Below are 22,661 nucleotides of genomic sequence, written 5' to 3'. Positions count from 1 at the left end.
GCTGGAGAGCTTATTTGGGACCTCAGAAGGAGATGGGGTTGGTCAGCTTTCCACGCTAAACCTGATTTTTAGTCTGGCAAGTTACTAGTTTTAAGGACAAAACTTGGTCAGTGCTAGGGCATTACTTTCCAAGAGGTTTTCAAGCAGTTTCAAGCAGGCCTCATAAGGACACTAGCCTTTTTCCAGGTGTGAGCCCCTGCTCCCATTCTGTGAATGAAACCTTTCCTTGCTGTCTTGCCCCAAACCAGAAGTGTGTAGCATGGAGGTCTGTAAGGCTCCAGATCTGACCAAGAGTGAATTGACTTTGTTTTCAGTGCATCTAGAGCTCCTCACCATCAGTTCTGTCTTAGACAAAGTCTAGGACTTGCACTAACCCATTTTTCTGTTTTTGTCCCTGTAAGGCACTTCGGGCTCCTTAATACTGATGCGGTTGCATGATAACAGCAATGAAGATAAATTACCTCAAAAGTAGGCAATAAGCCTTTTAGCTCTTTAGAGCAAATCAGAGCTATTCTGAACAGCCCACAGACAAAAGAAATGGCTGTTTATCTTCATTTACAGCTATTGTGGAGAGACACAGCATGCAAATTTACTGGCCTGGGGCAACAGCTAAGGTAGTAGACAGCTTGCTGCTGTAAGAGGGGAAAGGAGACTGTCTCCTCCCCACCACCTTTGTCAGCCTTTGCCTCTGTAGTCACCTCAGTATTTCTCCTTTAAAAGAGCTGGTCACCATAAGTGACTGCATTCCCTGCCACTGTGACTGCTAGATCTGCCACTCTGCTCTATAATAATAAGATAGAAAAAAGGACCTTATTAAATTCTCATCAAACTGTTAACTAAATATTTAATGCCCAACACCCTAACATGTCCCTCCTAAAGTAAGGAATATGAGAAAATCTTCTGCCAGCACCTGATGTGTCTTAAAGGACATTTTAAATTATTTTCTTTTTTTTTTAAATCTTCCCCACAAGAAATAAGATCTGTGGTTTTCTTCCAATGGGAATAGCCCAGTGTCCTTATCAGGGCTTACCCAGGTGTTGGTGGGTATGTGAGATTTGCTCGGAGAGCTCACTCACATCTTTTCCTGCAAGCAAGGTACTCTCTTAATTATCAACAGGGAACACCACGAACGTGAGCTGAAGGTAAGCAGATCTTGTGCTCACCTCAGCAGCAGCTCAGGGGTCAGCTGAACCTGCCACCACTGCCTCTCTGAGAAAAATGTCTTGAGTAATGGACACAAACTCTTTTTATCACTCCCATGTTGTGTTACTTATCTGCATGGTGGCCAAGGGAAATGTGACCCAGTTGCTAAAGATGACAAAAAATTATACCTATGAACACATCTTTTATATTTGTTTGGTTTCAGATTTTTCACTTGCTCACAGATGCAAAAGAGCAATCCCTGTGTATACGCATAACCAGCTTATGTAAAAGCCTGACCATTTCAGGTCTGTGACTGTGTTTGCTTTCTGTTTCTGGACAGCAGCAGAGAAGTTACTGGTGCTCTGCTTGCTTGTAATGTTTCTATCATTACTATCAAACCCTAGAATTCCTCATTGTTTTCTGGTGAATTTGCTTCTTAGTAACACTTGCTTGATAGAACCCCTTTGGTCATTTTAATTTTCGGTTTGATCTTGCTCTCTTGCTCACTTTCACTGTTATGATACCACATCCTCTTGTGGGCCAAAAGCATTCTCTGATATGAAATGCCATGAAATGCTCTCATCTAAAGCAAAAGAGTCAGGAGGAGGAGGCAGATATATTGGTAAGATAAAAGTAAACATTTAATGCCACTATAGTTTGATTTTTTTTCAGACATCATATTTTTGACAATGTTTCACACCTCAGATACCACAAAAGGGATATTTTTTTTTAGCCAGCAAACAATAAACTTTACAATTTTAATGGCAAAAGGTTCAATGCATTTGTTGACAAACTTGGAAATGGCTGTGACTTTCCACATTTTGAACTTGTCCTCATGCTGTTCTTTCTTCTTTTTTCCCCATAAAATTTAGTTGATAAAATATATATATATACTACTGATACATCCTCTTCTGGAATTGCCCACTGATGGGACCAGCAGAGGTTATCTATCAGTTTCTCTCCTCCTTAGCCCTATTTTATACCACTGTTATAATGAGAAAGAACATAGCCACGGACAGAGTGAAATGGATTTAGCAAACATACACTTCAATGCATAGCACTTAGATAAGCATTTCCAACCATGATGTGTAAATAAATTATAAAATACGAGCAACTCTATAAAACAAGAACATCCTGAGTTTACAAATAAATTATATCCTTCATACATAGAATGTGATGTGGATGTGGATGTTAGTAACCAGCAGTTTCAGCTATGGGAGGGAAAGACGTAAAATTTAGAAAAGTTAGTATCTATGCATACATGAAACATATATGTATGTGTGCTACATGTAAATACTCACACACATACATATACAATATAGAGGGTGAATACATCCATATCTATAGTATATAGAGAATATGTAATATAGCTGAAACTGCCTCAAGCACCAATTTATTACCATTATTATAAAGTTTGCTCAATACTTAAGTAGGACCACTCAAAGTAAGATAGTTTCGGTTGTGTTTTATTGCCTGTCCAGGAGGGTTTGAAGGTAGTTTGAAATATTATAGCTGAATGCTACTGAATGCTACTATTTCACTTTCAGCACCTCCATTCTTTGCAGAATCATCATGCCCTTTGTGAGCTTCAAAGTGTTGCATAAGTGAGCACGAGACTGCTGTTCATGAATTTGGTGGCAAAAGGGTGCTACATTTCCAAGGAAAAATTTTTTTGTTGTTGTTTTGAAAGGTTGCTTGAGAAGGAGAAAGAAGAAAAGACAATAATAAAATGGTTTATTATTTCCAGGAGTAGGTATGGAAGCTCAGATAACCCTGGGATGAGTGCACAATAAATGCAAGAGAGAGAGATTATTAACTTTGTATTGACAAATCATTCACAGTTTTGTTTGCTATAGTTACTTGGAAACCTCTCTCAAATCTTAGGATAGCTAGCAACAGCCAGCCTCATGTCTTCAAAAACTGCTGTGTGTTGCCAATGCAAAAGCCTGTGGAGTTACAAAACAGAGACCATGAGGATGTGAGGATTAAGCAAGGTATGCCACCACCCATGGATTTAAGGAAAAATGCCTCTCTGGTCATCATCCACTCCTATCAGTATTTAATGGTACCAATGCTTTGATCTCTGCAGCGAGCTGGTGCATCCCTGATGCTGTGCAACCATCCCTCCCATCATATGAACTGGCATCAGTCAGTCACTCAGCCTCTGGCTTAGGAGAATTGAATTTGCTTCTGCAGTGCAGAAGCTTCAATTTACAATTTGAAATCTGTTAGGACTAGACAGAAAGCTTCATAGACCACCAAGAGTCCAGGCTCTCAGTTGATGTAACTATGCTGTATGCCTCAAGCATATGCAGAAATTGTTGTGTTAAACAGCTCAGATTGTAAAATATCTTGCCTTAAATTCATGACACTGAAATACAGAGTAGTTCATCTGGAATACTTTTACAGGATTTAACAGCCTCTATGTGGAAATTGCAGCAATTTGGCTACATAGGCTGAAGAACCTGGGTAAGAAAGAACCTTTTAAAGAAGCCCTTGAAAGAGTTTCAACCATGAGTTTTCCCTATAGTGTGGCTTAAGCTAACTTCATCCAGGTGAGTGCAAGGGGAATGGTTTTGTAGGCACTCCTTGGAGGAGGAAAGGGGAGTGGTTGTGTTGCCATCTGTGAACAGCCATGCCACTTCCCCACAACAGTGTGCCAGGGGGCTGTCTCAGGCTGTGGGCATTTATCTGTGTGTGTACACTTTCTGTTTCCACAATGATTTTTAGCTCGTTAGAGACGCAACAACATCACAAACATTTGTGAAAGGTGATTTTTGTAAAAGAGTCTATATTCTTCACCTGTCATCACATTTGAATTCCATGCCACAGGTAACAGTCCCTATTTTAAGACAAGCCATATTATTGAGATAAATGAAAAAAGTGAAAAAATAAGACCCACACTTCAAGATAGACTGAGTCTGTCCTGTGAGCAAACACGGGATTTCGTGTCTATTACTCCCAGCATCACTCCCAGGTTTCAGCCTCTATAATTGCCACATTTAGAGATAAAAGAAAAAAATGCCAGTGCGTATCTTTGATCCTTTTTTGAACATTTTCTGCAGCTGTCACTAAGAATCATGTCAGAGGATCATGGCATTGCTTGTTATGAGTTACTATTTGATGGACCCGCAAGTTTCAGAAGCTAGGATTTATGGCAGTGGGTCTTCCAAGACTGGATGGAAAACAGAAGATGTTCAGCAATAGCCCTGTGTGCAGCCTTTACACAAAATGAGGGGGTGTCAAATAGGGAAGAGAAGCATGCTCTTCTACTATATAACTAACAGTAGATACCCCAAAAATGGCAGGTGGATGAATTTTCCTCACAACTGGTTTTACTCTGCTATAACTCTCCTGATTCTTAATGCAGACATGCCTCAGTTTTATCAGAGCAGGCAAGATGAGAAGAGGACCAGTAAAGACCTAAGAAAGAAGAGTACAAGTTTCCTTCCTTGCTTTTCTGTAAAGTAATACTTTGGGTTACTTAGATCTGAATGAATTGACAAGGAATCATTTTGAGGCAACTGCAAGGCATGCATGGCGAAAGAAAAGACGTGTGACAAATGTACCAGGAATTAGGGCTCTCCCACAACCCTTAGAGCACAAATTGACCCAGCACCCAGAGTCAGCACAGCTTCTGCCTGCTGTGAGAGCTCACACAGACCAGAAGGACATCTGAATCCAGAGCACAGCCAAAGTCTCCAGCCTAAGGTTACACTTGAATTTATGGCTATAAAGCAGCTCCTGTCCCTTGTATGAATAAGGTTCACGTATGCCAAGAGGAGCAGTTCTCAGAAAGAGCCCGCACGTGCTGGTGGGGATGTGGAGCAGTGCTGGTGTTCCACAGCCGTCACACAGGCTGACAATGAAGACTGTGATCCCCTGTCACACGTGCAAACAAAGAATTAACCTTCAAACCTAATTACATTAACACTGCTGTTTCCTGCCTAAGCTGTCCCAGGGAAAGAAGATTGATTTCCGAATGTGCAAATGATGAAACGTTACATTCATGTTGCTCTTGTGTATTTTGGGCAACATGATGCCTTTTAAAAAATCAGCATAAAAACAGCATTATGCTGGCAATGCCTTAAAGAATGGGACTTCCTGGATGACTTGCAGAAGTATATGGGTCTTCTCTAAAATGCTGGCTACTGCAAACTAAGATCAATTTCATAATAAGGTCCTGAATGTTTTGATTTATCTGTTTTGCAAATATTTGAATTATAATAATATAAATTCTGAAGTAAAAAGCTGTTTTCAAGAAGAAAACATTTTAAAGTTGTCAAAGTGCCACAAATTTTTCATTCCTTTTTATTATTAAGCCATCACAACTCTTAAAAACATAGTGGCAAATTCTGAAATGAAATGACAGAAAGTCAAGAAATAGAAGATGCATATGGATTTTAGGATATGAATACTAGTATATTATGGGAGTTAATGGCTACTGTAATTAGGTCTTCAGAAATAAAATAGATGTAAGTACTGTGATTCTGCTCAATTAGTACATAATTTTTAGTATGCAAAATTCATCCTCGGCATAATCAATTTGGTTTCAGGAATCAATTTTTGTCCATTGTGATAAACAGGGTGAACATATGGTCTTACTCTTTAATGCAATGGTTAGGTACATGTGCTTTTTGCTATGCCTCCTACGCTACAGAAGTACCAAATTGAGAGTCAATGAATAATTGAGTTAATGTTGGGGAGGAATATTACATGCAATAGGTATTGTACAATAGCTCTGAAATGTGTCTGCTTGATTTATAGAAACATCACCACTCCTGTGTAAGTCCCAGACTGTGTGCAGGGACAATTGCCTTGGCTCTCTGCAGCTATACTCAATCCATGGGGCTCTGCAGAGAAGAGATGGCTTCCAATGAAGCAATACATAATAAGTGCTACTGAAATTGCTATAAAGAGAATAAAGCCAGTTAAATTGCATTGTTTGGGGGGGATTTTCAGAGTTGGTTGGCTTTTTTTTTCCTTGAGAGGGAAAGGGATATGTCTTTAATACTTGCTTAGAATATAAGTTTCATGATAAGAAATTGCTGTGGAACAGACTAGGAAGTGACTTTCACATAGGACCTTTTTTCCCCTTCCATATAATCCTATGGATTGTAAGTAGAATTTTCTACAAAATCCAGCGATAAGGGTAATAGAGTAAGATTTGTTATTACAAGTTGCAGAGCACTGAAAGAAAACAAAACTATACAAATGTTACTTCTACTTTTTAAAAAAGCTTTTCTGTTCACCTAACCACTAGAAAATCTACCAGTATTATTTTTCCATTGGGACTTGCTGCTTGGGGTATTGTAAGACAGCATTGATACAAGGTAAAAGAAGAGTTGCACTTAACTACAGCAGTTAATTGATGCATTTTGAGTATATTATATAAGAGTCTTATTTCCTCATAAGCAACAGGGAGGTAGCACAAATGTATGTGAGAGAGGAATTTTTGTGAATCTGCTTATTTCAATATAGAGGAATAAGAAACCTAATTCAACAAAATAATTCTTCATGCTCACATGTAATTAAAATGCAGATTTTGCACATTTGTTTATGAAATACAAAGGATGTTCCTTCCTACATACTGTTTCGTAGATAAAGAGGCAAACTAGTAGAATATTTGGATGTGCATGGAGGTGCAGACCCTTGTCCTTTTGATGTCAGTGTGAATGTTGCCATGGCTTCAGCTACTGGGGATTAGTAAAGATGCCACAGCCAACAAGCCTGAAGCGCTGTATCTACTCATTTGCTTTATTTCCAGATGTGCTGAGCTGGGCAGAGACTGCACTTCCCAGGTACATCTGTGACTATGGACACTCTGGGCCAGGGATCAGAAGCTGACAAAACATGTTTTGCAGTGGTATATATTGTAAAGAGGCAAAACTAAATTTTACCAGTCATAGTCTCAAGAAAGAAAGAGTAAATCACTCATTTTTGGACTGATAAACATGGGAACCCTTGGACTAAAGGGTAATTTTCTAGCAAGTTATTAGCACCAGAAAAGGGGTTAGGATCAAAGTACCTCCTCATTCATAACTCCAGCCAGTACAAAGCAAAACATATGAACAAGAAAACAAGTTATGGGAGTTGGATCAAATTGAAAAGGTATTTACTTCACAGTAATGTCACTTCTCTCTCATACACTGCAAAACCTACAGGCTGGGAAAATGACTGTTCTCCAGCATATAAGAGAGCACAGAAGAGCATTTAAACAACCCTTACTCTCTGCTAGAAATATTTTTGTGTCATCTGGGAAAGCTGAATTTCTCTTTGAGTGGCCTTACTCTGGTAACAAGAAAAGACAGTTAACATTTATTCATATGCTGTACTGATTAAGAAATATCTCTACAAACACAAGTTACTTAGAAACAGCAAGTCTGAAATAGGAGAAAACACCAAGAGAAAAACAAGCTGTAAATACATTTCAAAAGTGTATTTGTTTTTTTTTCCTTTTTCTTTTCTTGACTAGCACCATCTGTACACAATAAAGTATGAACATAAATGTTTGGATAACAAAGATTTGCAAGGCACTTGAACAGTTTTTCTGGATAGGTTTTCTTTTAATGAACCTCTCAATGGAAGTCCCACAGCCACCTTTCCTCCTTCCTCAGCTAATGCAGGGAAAGAAGTGTCTTCTGCCAGTAGTTCTTATTTACAGACATGTCCTTAAAAGGTTCTGCAAAGTGCTCTTTTAGGCTAAGAGTATCAACAACCTTCTATCTCCATTTTCCATGCTTGTTCTGTTTGTATTTTTAATACTACTTCTCTGTATAGTATAGCAAATCTCTCATACACACAGCTGAGACTTGACTCCAACCTTCATCCTCATTCTTTTGTCTTTGGGATGCTGTTTGGAAGGGAAAAGGAGGATGGCAGAGATGCGCATTGAAATTCTCTTGAGGTTCACACTTTATCGGCGTCTAGAGGTGATGTCAAAACAGGTGATCATCATGAGATGGGCCTTGCAGAAGTTGACACGGTTTTCTAAACGCTCAGTCACACATTCCAGGGCCTCTAGGTATTCCAGAGAATCCAGCTCAAATACCTGCTCCAGATCAACTGTGAGAAAGAAAATACAGAGATAGGGAAAGTAGACAAAACTTAGTGATGGCTGGTGGGAGAGTCAGAGCTAATTCAAGTCTTCAAACCCATCATACATTATACAACATTATCTGGGGCTTGCCACTGTCATTAAAAGTTGCCTTTTCTGTTTAACCACTATCAAAATGGCACAGCAGCTTGTCCATAGTGAAAAATACTTTAAAGTTGCATTGGATGCTTTCCGGAGTGATCTGCTCTGCCATCCTCACCAGAACTGCAGATGCCTTTGCTGTGCTCCATCATCCTCCCAGCAAATGTTGAATGCTAAGCATGCTGACTTTCTCACACATTCTGCTGACCAGAAAGAGCTTTAAATAGCTGCTCTCTCCTGGGAGGGCAATTCCTTTGTTGAATTCAGAACTTGGAATAAAAAACAAACCTCTAAGCTCCCTGTTCCTCACACCTCTCCCTATTCCATGTGATTCTCTCTAGACCACTCAAGCAAGGCAAGGGAAGGTACACACATCAATCACTCCAACACAGGTGCCCAGCAGCTTCCATGGAAGCCAAGTGTGAGATACATTGTCTGAGCCAGTACTTCCCATCTTGTCTGGTCCCTGAGGCCTGTGCAATCCTTCAGGCTTTCCGCATTTACCACACTGGAATCAGAAGCAAAGGCATCATACAGTAAGTGGACAGCAATGTATAGCAAATTCTCTCTCTTTAAAACCGTCCTTTTTAACTCTCTTCCTTTATAGTGTTTCTGAAACCTGTACTGTGGTTTTTTTGCAGGATGTACCAGTCTGGTGTCAACTTAAGGCAACTGTCAAAGGAAGAGGTAGGATGTTGTAAGGGAACACACCAGCCAACCTCCTTTCACCACCTGCAATTATCCTAAGTAAACTTTTGCACATTGTGGGTTTCTTTCTAGAACTCTTTGATATGAACTTATCTGCTTGCTAATACTAAAAACTGTTGTATAACTACTGCAGTACTCTTCATGGTTTTTTCCTTAGAAGTGCTGAGGTCCTTCTTCATTTGAATGTGAATGCCCTTTAAGCTCTCTGAACTTTACACATCTGTAGTTATAAAAAATGGGCCAAATTCATTTTTCATGTAAGCCCACTGCTGCCAAGGGACAAGTTTGCTCCACAGCGTTATTTTGTTGTAGGAGAGCAGATTTATAATATTACTCATATGTTTGAGTGATCTGAGGCCAAAAAAAAAATCTCATTTTCAGGAGCTGTGGACTGAAACGCGTGAACGTTAATCTACCAATGGCAATATCCACCACTAGAATGCTGTCCCATTTCAACATTCAGCTCTCAGGCAAAAAGGATTGTTCAGTTCTACTGTCAACATTTAATAAGAATTATAGGAACTAGTTCTAGAAAGACAGTCAATCTAAAGCTTGCCCTTAGGTCATATATTGGTTCATTTTAGTTTACAAACAGTAGCTTACATCTCACTCTTACCAGACACTTCTGCTTCCCTCCATCCCCCCTATTAAACAAACCAAAGGAAACCTATGAGTTCAGGCAATAAAACAGTGTCCTTACATTCACTGAGCCACTTATTAGGATCCAGCATCAGGTACTGTTTGGTCACCTCCAGTTCTCTCATTAACCACTCATACTTGGCCTTGACCTCAGCGATTCTCTGCTGGCGATGCTCCAGGATTTTCAGCTTGGCATTGAAACATATCACCTCCTGTCAGCCAGGAAAAAGCAGCAGGGAAGAAATAGGTGAAGAGGAGAAGAAATACCCAGGTCCATTCAGTGAAATGATCTTCCAATCAATAATACTGACAATGAGCCATTTATTTTGGAAACATATGAATCACTGCATTAAATCATCCATCATCTGCTTTATTTTTATTGCTTTTGTTTGGTTTTCATGTTTTCCATCAGTGAGCTTTGGAGACTTTGCAATGGTAGTTAATAATAAAACATAATAATTAATAACAGGCAGCATCTTGAAATTAGATTAACTGTAGGAAAACATTTCTGTTTTTTCACCATGGGTTGGCTAAGAAAATCTGAGCTCTTGGGAGTAGGAAATCCATTGCTTGCTGCATTGAAAGCCTAAATACACCCCTGTGCTTGGTGCATAAGTAATGCATTAGTCATATTTTAAAATAAGAGAACTGGTAGCAATATCAAATTTGAAACATCCTTAAACAAAGGGAGTATGTTATGAAAAGCTCTAGCAATTCACAGCCATTAATAAAGAAGATATATTTTCTGTAGAGATCTGGGGCACAGTAACAGCATGAGGTGCAGCGCTGGAGACAGCCAGCCTGGCCTCGCATGACTTCTGAGGGGTGGCAGCCACCAGGACGTGCAGCAAATGAAACCATGCTGACAACTGTGCTAGCATGGAAGCAATTCCAGTAACAGAACTATCCTCATCCAAGCCTGTGTGAAGGTCTCAACGCTATTCCACACTCTCCTCTGTAAACAAATCTGCTGTGTGGGTGAATTGCAGTGGAAACCCCATTCCAACAAGTTTCTCCAAACATCACAAATAGCCTCAACAAGTGACAGGGGCTAGGAAGAAAGAGTGCCTTAGAATAATAAGAAAGTCTATAATCCATCGTTACTCTAAAACGCTCAACTTCAGATACTCCTCCCAATCTTGTGTTTTAAGTGCTGACCTTTGCAATTTACGCCACCCAGGAGATTACATGGATTGCACTCACCTTGCTGTCCCCACCTCGCCGTCGCTGGAGCCTCTCCACATCATCTATCTCATAGACTTTGATCTCAAAGGGCTCCCCCAGCCCCCGCTGCCCACTCCTCAGTGGCCCATCCACCCAGCGGACCCCGGGGCTGTTGGCAGGCTTCCTTGCTGGGGAGGTGGTGTCAAGGGATAAAGCTGGAATAAGCCTCCTCCTCTGTGAACCTGCAGGTGGAGAAAGTGCCATTGCATGTTAGCGCAGTTATTGCTTCTCCTTTCTATTGCAGAGAAGTCTGCAAATGATATATATTTGGCCTTCTCAGACATAGAAGAAAACAGAGGGAAAACCCAGGGAGGCCATGGGAGCTGTAGCTGCAACGTGCAGCACCCACTCACCATGAGTGAGACCCTCAGTGTTCTTTGGTTCCTGACTCCAGGATTTGACACTCAGAGGGCACATGTACCCTGAAGTTCACAGAGCCTGTGTCTGCTCCCCATTGATTAGGTCTCAGCATGTACAGGTAAGCTGATGAAGGACCCATCCAGCAGGATGGAACTGGTCTAGCTTAGCTTTCCTATCTCTTTACTGGTACTGGCTCTTACAGTCAAAGGACAAGCATTAGCCAGTCTCTGCACAGATCATCTCCAGGAGAGGTGTGGGTTTAGCTTTTTTTAATCACAGCACAAAAAGTGCTTTGACAGTCAAGTTCTGTTACTGTGCTGGAGTTGGGTGCCAGCATAGCACCACCTAGGCCTTTGCACAACACTTCTGTAGGCTGGCTGCAGCAGTAAAGCCAGTAGAGAGGACAAAATGCCTGCAGTAAGTACATCCAAGCTTTGTTACATTTGCCTTGTCTCTACTCAATAGAATATTCCTCTAAAACATTTCCCATTTACGGACTTACTGCAGCACTGCTGATGGGCAAGACAGGAGCAAGACCCAGAGGCTGGAGGAAGGGTCACTGTGCCTGCTTCCATACCAGTGCTCATGCACACTCATCCTGCTTTGCAGCACCAGCACAGCCAGTGGGAGCACTGCAATAGCTGAAGATGTACATGGTTGATAAAGCCTATGCTGCATGGAAAGCGTCTGCCACGTGAGATACCAAGTCAGGGCCTACAGTAGAGCAAGGAGGAAAATGTATGTCACTGGCCTAGTGACAGTGGTTTGTTGCGGGAAAGAGCAAAAACACACAAAAAAAGAAAAACAACTGGTTGCATTTCCTTGTTTGGTTTAGTACAATCAGAGCAATGGCTTGGTTTAAAAAAAAAAAACAAAAAAAACTAAACCAAAAAGTTTTGCAGCTGACACAGGGTCTTCCCTAGGACACAGCAGGGATAAAAAGGATGGGGGAAGCCAAAAACAAAAGCTGGAGCCAGCAAGTTTGAATGAAACTATTAACTGACTCTCTTGGCTGCAAGTACAAAAATGATGCCAGCCAGCAGGGAAGAGATGCCGAATGATCGTGCAGATTTTATTTTAAAAACAAGATAAAATCATTCATAGGAATTTCCCACATTACATTTATTGAAACTTGAATGTAAATAGTTTCAACATGTCTGTCAATTTGGTGCTTCAATAAAAGCTAAGAAAAGCCCAAAATGTCTACGGATTGCCTGATTTTTGGATTTGCAAGTAGCAAAGTATTGCCTAGTTTCATTCATGGGAGTCTGCTTCTGTGCTGATTTTGAGAACTATCACATCTTATCCCATAACTTCAGAGTACAACAGTGTGTGCTAGAAACCAGTAGGTCTGTGTTAGGGACCAGTAATTAACCTTTAAATTCTAGCTTTAAAATGGATGAGAATGGTCTATTGGAAAGCCTAGTCTACAGAGTTTTTATTTGGATGCATCTGAGATAACTAAATGCAGGAAAAAGAGAGCACAGCCAGAGCTGATTGACAGAGAGCTCTGGGTAGACAGGGAGCCCTACAAGGCCCATTTATACCTAACAACCTGAGATCTGGATTGCCCATCCTATGACACTTACCATAGTTGTGTTTATTGCTCAAACTGCAGCCCAGCAAAAAAACTCATGCCAGAACAAATGAAGCCTTACAAATACCAGCAAGCAGGAGTTATTTTAGTTCTGTGGTACCAGTCACTGGAAGACAATGTCAGCATTCCCCTACCTTAAACGCATTTCAGTTAATCTCTAGATTAAACTGCCTGATCAAGAGAAGAGTCAGATCCTGATAAAAGGAAAAGCAAGACCTGACATATTACCATAGCCAAAAACTGACAACAACAAGAGAGACAGTTTGGGAAGACCCCAAAAAGCTGCAATGCTAAGGGTGGCTCTTGTCAGCAGTGCTAGAGAAAGGTAACCAAATGCTGAGAGCAGCTGCATACTTGAAGGGGGGGTGAGAAACCATGGTGTACTATTCAATTTTGTTACATGCAGGGATAGATCCTGAAATAGGCTCAGCCCCTCCTGGGAAACAAGACCTCCGCTTGCTTAGATGGGAAGGGCCCTGAGTATCATCTTAGTGGCACTCAAGATCGAAAGGATTCAGGCATTAAATATGTTTTTAAATATTTTTGAGGCTTTTGGCCATGGTGTCTCACAGGAGCAGTCTCTCAAATTTTGTCTGAGTGTAAATACAATCTCTCTGCTGTTTGACAAGTTTTAGAGACAGCGATATCTACAAGCATCAGATCTGACCTTCTGTTTAATGCACCCAGTGCTGTTAATTATTTTTACTTTCTGCCCCACAATAATGGTCACATCTCCTTTCCTGACATGCCTTCAGATTAGCTCTAGCATTTCAAGAAAGCAGCTGAGCAGACTGGAAATTCCTTCTGCCCAGCTCTCCATGCATGGCTGGATTATGATTAAGGTAGTGCCTTTTGCTGTGATGCTTGATTGTCTTCCTCTTTTCCCCACTGTGGCTGTTAAAACCATCTTCTTGTGCAATGAGGCGCTTCTAAGCCAGCCCACTGGAAAAAAGTGACTCCAGCCAGAGTGGAAGTCCAGGTCCAAGACTCTCTGGGAATGCAGGTAGATGGCTCCAATGCACCTTGCCACGAGAACAGCATCAGGCTCCTACTTGGGAGCAAAGCAAAACAGATTGCTGGGGTATGAAGTAGAGGGATGATGGTAAATTTTTCTGCATTTTGTTCCCATTCATATCCATTTGGCTCAATGGGAAGCAGAAGCCTGCGGTCTAGAAGGAGGGCTCCAACTTGAGGCTTCGTTTAATAGCGCTTAGCCCTTGGTAGAGAAGCAGCTGAGACTGCAGCAGTGGCAGGAGACATTAACTCATTATGTTTTTCTAGCCAGAGCTCGTGTCTGGATCGCTTGTGGGTTATGACAACAGGCCAGGCTGCAGCTCTGGGTGCACTGGGGCAATGCAGCAGGGCAGAGCTGCCTCACACAGCTGCCTCACCACCCTCTGCCAAGGGGCTCCTTTGGCACATGGGCAACCTGCACAGGGCTTCCACTGGCTACCTCTGTGTGAGACACAAAGGAGAAAGAGATGTCTGTTTATCTGAGCCCTGAATGCTGACTCAGGATGATTTCCGTGAGGCTTAGAGTGCTTTGAGGAGAAATTAAAATGAAAGATCTTCTTCCTCTTTCCAGTAAGGCAAAACTGGATCTAGTTTGTTCTAAACATGCACTGTTTAATAGGCTGTTTATTAGCCCAGTGTCACAGTTTGGTGCTGGTTAGGTGCCAGCACCATGAAACCTATTTGCCTCTGCTATAGTTGAGCAGAAAAGGGCAAGCAGGAAAAGGAACTTCTCAAGGTCTCTTCTTCCTTAAATATGTACATCACAGAGGCATTACCAGCTTGTTTAATTGGCCTAGCAACCTGCCCATCAAACCAAGTTTCCCTAAACTGCTAAACTACTGCACCCAGGTACAGAAAATAATGGTGTCTTTTGATAGGAGACTTCTGTCACTGACCTGTCCATTCAGTCCCTGGGTTTTTTTTCTTATTTTACCTTAACTGGGATCAGTAAGGAGATACAGCCTAAGCAGAGCTTTGGGGTAAGTGTCACAAAGCAGCTGACAGCTTGCTCATCCATAACATACAACAATTAAATTGTTAAAATTAATGCAGCTTTCCATTCATATAGAAAATATCCATCTGAAGTCCCACATTTATTGGGTGCACTTGATGGAGTTAGGGTCTCATCAATTTTGACTGTATAATAAATAACATGTTTTGTGGGAATTACAGCACACCACTCCTCACACTATTCCCCACATATGACTCATGAAGAAAGTGGGCAGCCAGGCAGCTCAACAGGAGCAGCTCTCAGCACCCTCTCACCTCTGCCCCACCTCTGCAAACTGCCTGACCCTCCCACCATGTAAACAGAATTCATTCCTCCATTAAAAAAAAAAAAATTATACCAAAAATCAATCTGAAAGAAAGCCAGTAAAATGAACCCAGGGCAGAATAACCACACATTCATTTATGACCATGCAGTATGTAAAGCAACATGCCATTTGCTGAATGCCCTGAAGGATATGTTTTTCGCTTAGTTTGAATTTATCCACTCTCAGAATAACCCCTCTTGAACCTAGCTTGAGTATGAATAATCAGGCTGTGAAATGGCCATGAAAATACACAGGATACAAGATTTGCCTTTTCTCTACTTTAAGCTATAGGTTAAGGTTTGGCCAGGTTAAATTTAAGATAAAGAGAGTAGCACAGCAGTGAAGGTGTGCAGTGTGAAAGTAGATCTGAATGAAGAGTGGCACTGAAGCCACAACATATTTCAGGAAAGGTAAGCCCAGAGGAGCCTTAAGGTATAAGAAATACAGACCAAGGAATGTGAGGGTAACTTTAAGGATAAGAAGACACACTGACCTCAGCAAAATTGCCAAACTGCATAAGGATGTGTGCTCATAAAAGTATGTGTTGACCAGGGCAAAAGCTCTAAAAAGTCTGGTTTTGCTTAAGTACTGTATATTTTGGAGTGTTCCCCTTAGGCTGCTTTCCAATCACACATTCCAGAATGAGCATCTTTTCTGTGAAAAAGGTAAAGGCAAAAACTGCAAATAAAAAATATTAATGAAAAACAGTGTGATGCATATCTCTTCAAAGCAGGATACATCCAAATGGGATGCAAAACAACTGCTGTCCTAGAAATTTCAAGGTGCTTCAAACAGAAAATTAAAGTGTAACTTGATATATCATAGTTTCAGAAGTTTATAGTGTGTGCTCAAAGGCGGGATGTGGAGCCAAAGCTATTCCCCACAGCACTTAATGTTATGGGATGTAAAATTGCCTTTCTGTACAGAACCTGTTCTTCAGCATTTTGGTTTTTCTCACCAGACAGTCCAGGGAAATTACAAAAACCAGACCTAGCTAACTAGAGAAGTACCCCTAAGCTCACACTCTTCCTTCTGTGGCTTTATTTCCGAGAAGTATTGTGCCTCCAATAGCAGTAGCACCAATGTCAATTGTGGCATCAAACTTTGCTTACTAGCTAAGATTATTTATCCTGTTTCCCCTGCTCCTCGCTGTCTGACAACAGGGCTCCTGCTCTGTTTGAGTTGAAAATGTGATGCTGACTTTGCCTCTCATTCTTATTTCCTAGTGGGATCTGCCCTTATGGTCAATTGTCCATGACTGAACCAACTCCTCCCCTTTCCTTTGACCTCCTTTCTCCTAGTTTATTTTATAGTGCACTTTGCCCAGTGCAGAACACACAGCTATTCACACATTTTCATACAGTTTGCACTGTTCCCCTCCGGAAGGGGAAGTCATTGCCAATGTTTTCGAGTGGAAGGCCCCCCTGATGATGGGGGGACTTCACCAGAAGTATTTAGGGTGGCCATCTTGAGGTCAGTATTCCAAACACCAAAGAACCAAGGCATATATTGCCAGAAAATCTAAACAGCATTCGCTCATCCTCGCAACTCAGATCACACAGATTGCACAGAAAGGACCGTGTTGCACCCAAACACCTGGAACAGGATACACTGAGAGGATCCATCATTCAGAAGAAAATTTTCTGTGTCCATCTCACTGTAAAATAATTCAGGCCATATTCTGTATTGACTGTTATGCAAGCCCACTGCTGTGAATTGATAAGAAGTACAAGGACACTTGAGACAAGAAACCACTATTTCCTGTATAGTGGAATAAAGCAATGCTTGTTTATAATATTCCATCCACACCTATACTAGATGTGTTTCTGTACCGGTATGAGGAATACGCTGACATACAGCCAACTTCTAATTTTTTTCTGTTTGTGCAGTTCATTTCTATCTACCCAGTTCATTTCTTAACCTTGCTTTCTGAATTACTGTCTTATTTTAAAAGGAGCTTTTCAGGGCAGTTTAGAGCTGGTGAATGAGCACTGTTGAAACCAGATCAGAAAGCAGGCCTCCTGCGGTGTGGCAGGTTGACAAGTAATCTGGGAGATGCTCCAGGGAAGATGCACATCGCCCACAATTCCTAGCAAAAAAAACCAACCAGAGTCTCTTCAAAACATTTCTCTTTCTTCAGGCTGGATTTTGGTTTAACAGGTATTTGTCAGCATTGTGGCATTATTTAAGAAGCTGGTTATTATTACTACAGTACTGCACTGAAGAGCTGCTCCAGTCACTTGGACAGCAAAGGCAGAGGCTGGAGGGGGAAGGGCTCTGAAGCCAGACCATTAGCTCCCAACAGGACAGTGGTGGAGGCATTCCAGTGAGCTAATTCTGTGGCAGTGTCAGGAGCAGGTTTTATTTACACCCAGCCTAATGGTGTGCAACTCAGTCATGCATGTTACATGGAGCCTTCACCGTGCACAATAGCCTGCTGCCACTTCCTCTATTAAATCATTCCTATGTTCATGTGGCTGAAAGCTCAGTGCTGGCATGCAGTAGTCAAGCGTGTAAAAAATGATTACTCTGATCCCTTTCAACACAGATTTGCTGCATGAAATGGCCTGGCTTTGACCTGGGAAAATCAATGCTGTTGTTTTAATGAACAAAAAAAAAAAAATTGGAGCTGAAGCCTGCACTTCCCCTCCCTCTACTCACCCCAGGGCTGTCCAGTCAGCAAGTCACATGCATAAAGTGGTAACCTGCATGCAAACAGCATTTTTGCGTATAATTCTAAACATCCTTTGTCATGGTAAAGGTATAATACAGGATATCAATTAGCTACCATCACTTGTAAGCAAGTTAAAGTAGAAATGTTGGAGGTGCCCTACAGCTGTCTGATACAAAGGGCAATTTTCAGCTCCCCACACTGTGCCTTAGGCAGTCTAAACATGAACCAAATTCCTTTTCACTTGGATTCAACAAGAAAAGCTCAGACTCTCTTTGTTGGTGTTTTGTTTCGTCATTATCATTTTGGCCATGTTTCAAAATGTGAGGCTTTGCAATATTGGTTGGAGACAGACTTTTGTAATTTACAGTCCGTAGATTCAGCCTCTGGCTTTTTCTGCTGCTTTCATAGACAGGGTAAGTGCTTCCAGAGAGTAAATATGTTCAAGTGTAGAGTTTTCGGGTTCCAGGAACCTCTAAATCTCCATCTTTAAAACCATCCCACCAGTGAAACCCAGAACACACTAGCATGAGGAAAAAGGAGGCCAATTTTAGATAATTAGCCATGTGTTAACAGTCTGTCTTTTTATTAAAGTGCTTAAAATCATGTAGCAATTTGCTCTTCTTTGGTGTTGAAAGTTAGTACTGAGAAAGAGCTGCAAGGAGTCATGAAACTTCACTACCAGTGTCATCAAATGCTGCAGCAGGAATCTTTAATTATCTATAGTCAGACAGTTCCCCATGCAAAGAAGATGAAAGCACGTGCACAAACACACACACCCATACACACACACAAATCCTGTCCTGGACTGACAAAAGCAGGATCATCCAAATTCTGAGATATGCAACTCCAACTCAGGGCATAGGTTTAAACTTCAGGAATTCAACCTTTGGAAACCTTAATTTTCCCCCTGTCTTGTTTCTACTTGGCCTGACTTTTAGTAACATCTCTTAGGTTTTTGTTTTCTGATGTTCACATTCAGGAAAATGTTAAGTATCAGTGGCCTTGACTGACCCAGCTGGAAAGTGCTTTTCTGGGAAGGAATTTATGCCCAAAGTCTCATGTCTTTGAGCTGCCTCCTTCTGTCTCACATCTTTTTCTCATGCCCCAGTCCCAGGTCTGTTCCCACGAGAGGGCCTGTACACACCCACTGCAAGGCAGTGGTCCCCACTGGCACCTAATGGTTGCTGCTCACTTGCTGCTCCCTCAGGCCTGCTTGGCCCACAGATCACTGCCCTCCGTGTTTCACCCTTGCTGGCAGCACCAGCAAAGTTCCAAGCCCAGACTCAGCTTCAAAAAGCCTCAGGAAAGAAAACAGCTTCAGGAAGATCTGTGTGATCTCCATAAAATGCCTTGTTTATGATGAATGATCTCAGAACCCCTCCTGTTCTGCTGTTCCCATGGAAGGAGGTTTCTTTACAGAGAGTACTGAAACACTGTAAGGGACAGGAACCTGTAAATAACATCTGTAGGAGAGGGCAGAAAAAACTAGAAACAACATATTTATGGAAGTAACATGAAAACGCAAACAGGACTCGGCTTTACTGGGTAAACCTCATTAGAGCCTGGACTCTTCCTTTGCTATTAGCTCACAGTGAGTGAGACCCAGAGCTAACACCAAAGCTGCATCTCTGAAATCCTCTGGTCATGTTTTGCATTGAGAATAACTTTAAAGCAATGCCCACATACATCCAAACTAAGCTCAGGAAAAGATGCTAAAAATCAAACCAGAAGAGCAAAAGGCAGGTAGATATCACTTCTGATCTAAGGACCCTGCTATTACTCTTTTTTTGTACCAGCATTATCTACTTTTATGAGCTGGTAACAACAGAACACAGAAACTACACAAGTTGCCCAAGGTGATACAGTGAACCAGCAGCACACCAGAGAATATGACACAGATCTTGCAAGTCCTAATTTGCTGCCCTGCCTGCCTCCCTCTCATATCTGTTGCACCCCCGGGATACAAATACAGCTTTGGTAAAACTAAAGTTCAACCAGAATGCACTTCCTGAACACATACAGGAGTATGTATTACAAAAGCGCCCTTTTCATTGCCTTTCCATGGAGCGGCACTGGGCCATTGCACTTGGAATTTCTGAGGAGTTAAAAAATAATATATAATTGCTGCAACTTAAAACTGTACAAACTATGCCCTAACACTTCAGTGCCCTGCTCAATACGGCACTACCTACCCAAGAGAGAGGAGGCTGGAGCCAGAGACAAAAATAAGGCTGAGATGCCAATTGTTTCTTACAGGGAAAGGCTAATGGAGTGAGCAAAGAAATCAAAGTACAACGTAGTTGTACAGATGATTTCAGGCAGAGAGGGAAAAAGGGCCTGCCACAAAACAAAAATAACAAATGAAACTCTGTTTTCCATTGCTCAGCGAGGGCAGGGGAGGATGCATGGCAAAGTCAGTTGAGGTTAGGAGTCGAGGGTACCTGTAATTTAATCCTGGCTCTGGCTCTCACTTGGCTGGGGCATTAGGCAAGTCAGTAACAGTCCCTACCTTCATTTCTCCATCTGTAAAATGGGATCTGGAATAATACTTACACCACAGGGTGGATTAAAGAGCAGCTATACAAAACTTTGAAACGTACAGCCATAGATCAGGGCTAAATAGCTTTGTTTCTGCCACAAACAGTCACTTTGGGCCAATATATGCTGACATGATGTTACAGAACCAATGTAAGATGTTAGAAAAATGGGAATGTTTATTAAATGCATAGGTTAGCTTCAGGGGAAAGGCTTACGTGGTTCATGAGGCAAATACATGATTTTTCAATAGGTACCAGAATGCAAAAGGAATTTTTTTACTATTATTATTATTATTTTCTTCTAATTTTGTACACACACAGCTTTGTACCACACTGTCTGTGAACTGTACAGGTAACCAGGCAGAGGCCAAAAATTAACCTAAGGCTAACAGTGAATATGAACTAGCTTTATCCTTCAAAAGCTGTCAGTGTAGGTCTGATACTTCATGTATGACATTCAGGGCAGAAGCACCTACACATACAAATAATGCACTTAAGAGCACTGCAAGACAAGATCTTAATCTCAAGAAAAAATGATGTCTCTCCAATGTGTCAGAACTTCAAAAGTAATTGTGAGATCTGCTGGTGATTCTCTTAAAGACTCTTTATAGCTCCTTTTAGAGGGGCCTTGGGCTGATTCATGTTGATCGTGTCTGACAGCTAGCATTTCTGTTAATAATAATCATAAATAAAGTGGACAAGGTTGCCTGACCTGAAATGAGCATATCTATAGTGCCATATCCATTACAGCACAGTGGATCTGTGACCGCAAATCAGGAAAGGTCCAATGCTCTTGACATTTTGTATTAAAATAATATCTGTCTTTTAAGATCTCAGAACCTTTGTGTGCTATCTTTTTCATTAAAAAGTGTTCTTTAAGAGATAACACACACTATAAGAAAGAAGATGTTACAGAGGATGAAAGATTGCAAAACTTTGCATTTTTTCATTATACAATAAAAATACATCTGTGAACAGCTCTATTCTCCCTTATATCTTAACTCCTCCTTCATGTTCTCCTGCATTGAAGTAATAATCCTGGTTTTATGCCATCATAAATCTGCTGACATGTGAAAAATTATACTATTATCAAACACATCAAAACAGAATTATGATTTCACTGCTGCAGGACCAAATGCAAACAGGAGCTGGGGTATATGAAAGTGAAGCCTGATTAATTTCTGGGCAGTGGTTTTCTGCTAGAAATAGGGATGGTGGTAAAAATTTGAGTTTTAAAATTTCCATAAAACCCCTGGTTGCACTTATACACAAGTCATTCCAAACAATACAGGAATTATTTGCTGATATAGGGGATCACTCTCAAAAGTAAAGTATCAGAGATGATACACTGAGAATCTCTCCCCATCAGGTGACATGCTGAATTAAGAGAGAAGCTTTGTAAATTACTGTAAGGGAGGTCAATGTGCCAGGCTATGCTGAATCCACTGGGGCAGGCAATTTCCAAGGACACAGACAGGCCCTTCACTGAAAACTCTCCACTCCAGAGATTCATGTCCAGCATCAGGCAGATAATTGCAGCATTGCTGACAAAGGAGAGAGGAACTGACTCACACAAGCAATTAGAATAAAGAGGTTAATCTCTTGGCCAGCCAAAAAAAAAGGTGTATTTGGGGAAAAAGACAGGTCAAATGTTACACAGCAGTAAAAAAGCAGCAAAGCTAGGACTCCTCATGTTCCCTGCCAAAGGAAGGTTTGTACTTACATCCTCACTTGCTAATTTTGCATACCTCCACTGCATGACAAAACAGTGTCACTGTTCTGCCAGGTAGGCTCAAGGCTTCTTCTTTCCTAGTGTGTCCTCTAGACTGGTACAAGAACAGTCTTAAACCTGAGTCTCAAACAGATCTCTCCTTCACAACTCCCTTTTCATGACCACTGACACAATATTTAGTCCTGCACAGGGGTTATCAAAAGCCAAAGCTGTGAGCCAAAATACAGCCCTGGTATAAAATACAACACACACATCTGCAGCTTGTCTGTAATTAGAGCACCACAAAGACAATGCTTTTGTCACTCATATCTCCAGCCTTGTCCAGGCTCCAATGTGCTATCAAAGCAGAGAAAAGTAAAATGAAACAAGGAGTTTTGTGAGCATCAGAGTAAACAAATCCTGGTCCTCTAGTGATTTAGTTTGGAGATGAACTCTGGTGTCTAAAGAATCCAGAAGGTCTGCCTGAAGGTTTATTAGAGTATTTTTGCAAAATATCTCCCTCGGGGGAGTAAGGCGGGG

The 22,661-nt window shown here is 41.3% G+C and overlaps 1 protein-coding gene across 1 annotated transcript in view; it reads right to left on the bottom strand.

The window, feature by feature from the left end:
* Positions 1-1,760: 1,760 nt before the first annotated feature.
* The window catches only part of KIF26B (kinesin family member 26B), a 285,391-nt gene continuing 264,490 nt past the window's right edge, over positions 1,761-22,661 (bottom strand). Inside the window, exons 13-15 of the mRNA XM_039569408.1 lie at positions 10,892-11,094; positions 9,750-9,900; positions 1,761-8,208 (exon numbers count right to left, since the gene is read on the bottom strand). Coding sequence (XP_039425342.1) covers positions 8,060-8,208; positions 9,750-9,900; positions 10,892-11,094 — 503 coding nt within the window. The 3' untranslated portion in view covers positions 1,761-8,059. The remainder of the gene's footprint in view (positions 8,209-9,749; positions 9,901-10,891; positions 11,095-22,661) is intronic.

This window comes from Corvus cornix, chromosome 3, assembly GCF_000738735.6.
Source record: "Corvus cornix cornix isolate S_Up_H32 chromosome 3, ASM73873v5, whole genome shotgun sequence".
Lineage (NCBI taxonomy): Eukaryota > Metazoa > Chordata > Aves > Passeriformes > Corvidae > Corvus > Corvus cornix.
Note: the sequence above shows the minus strand (reverse complement) of the source record. Positions and strands in the feature narration are given on the sequence as shown.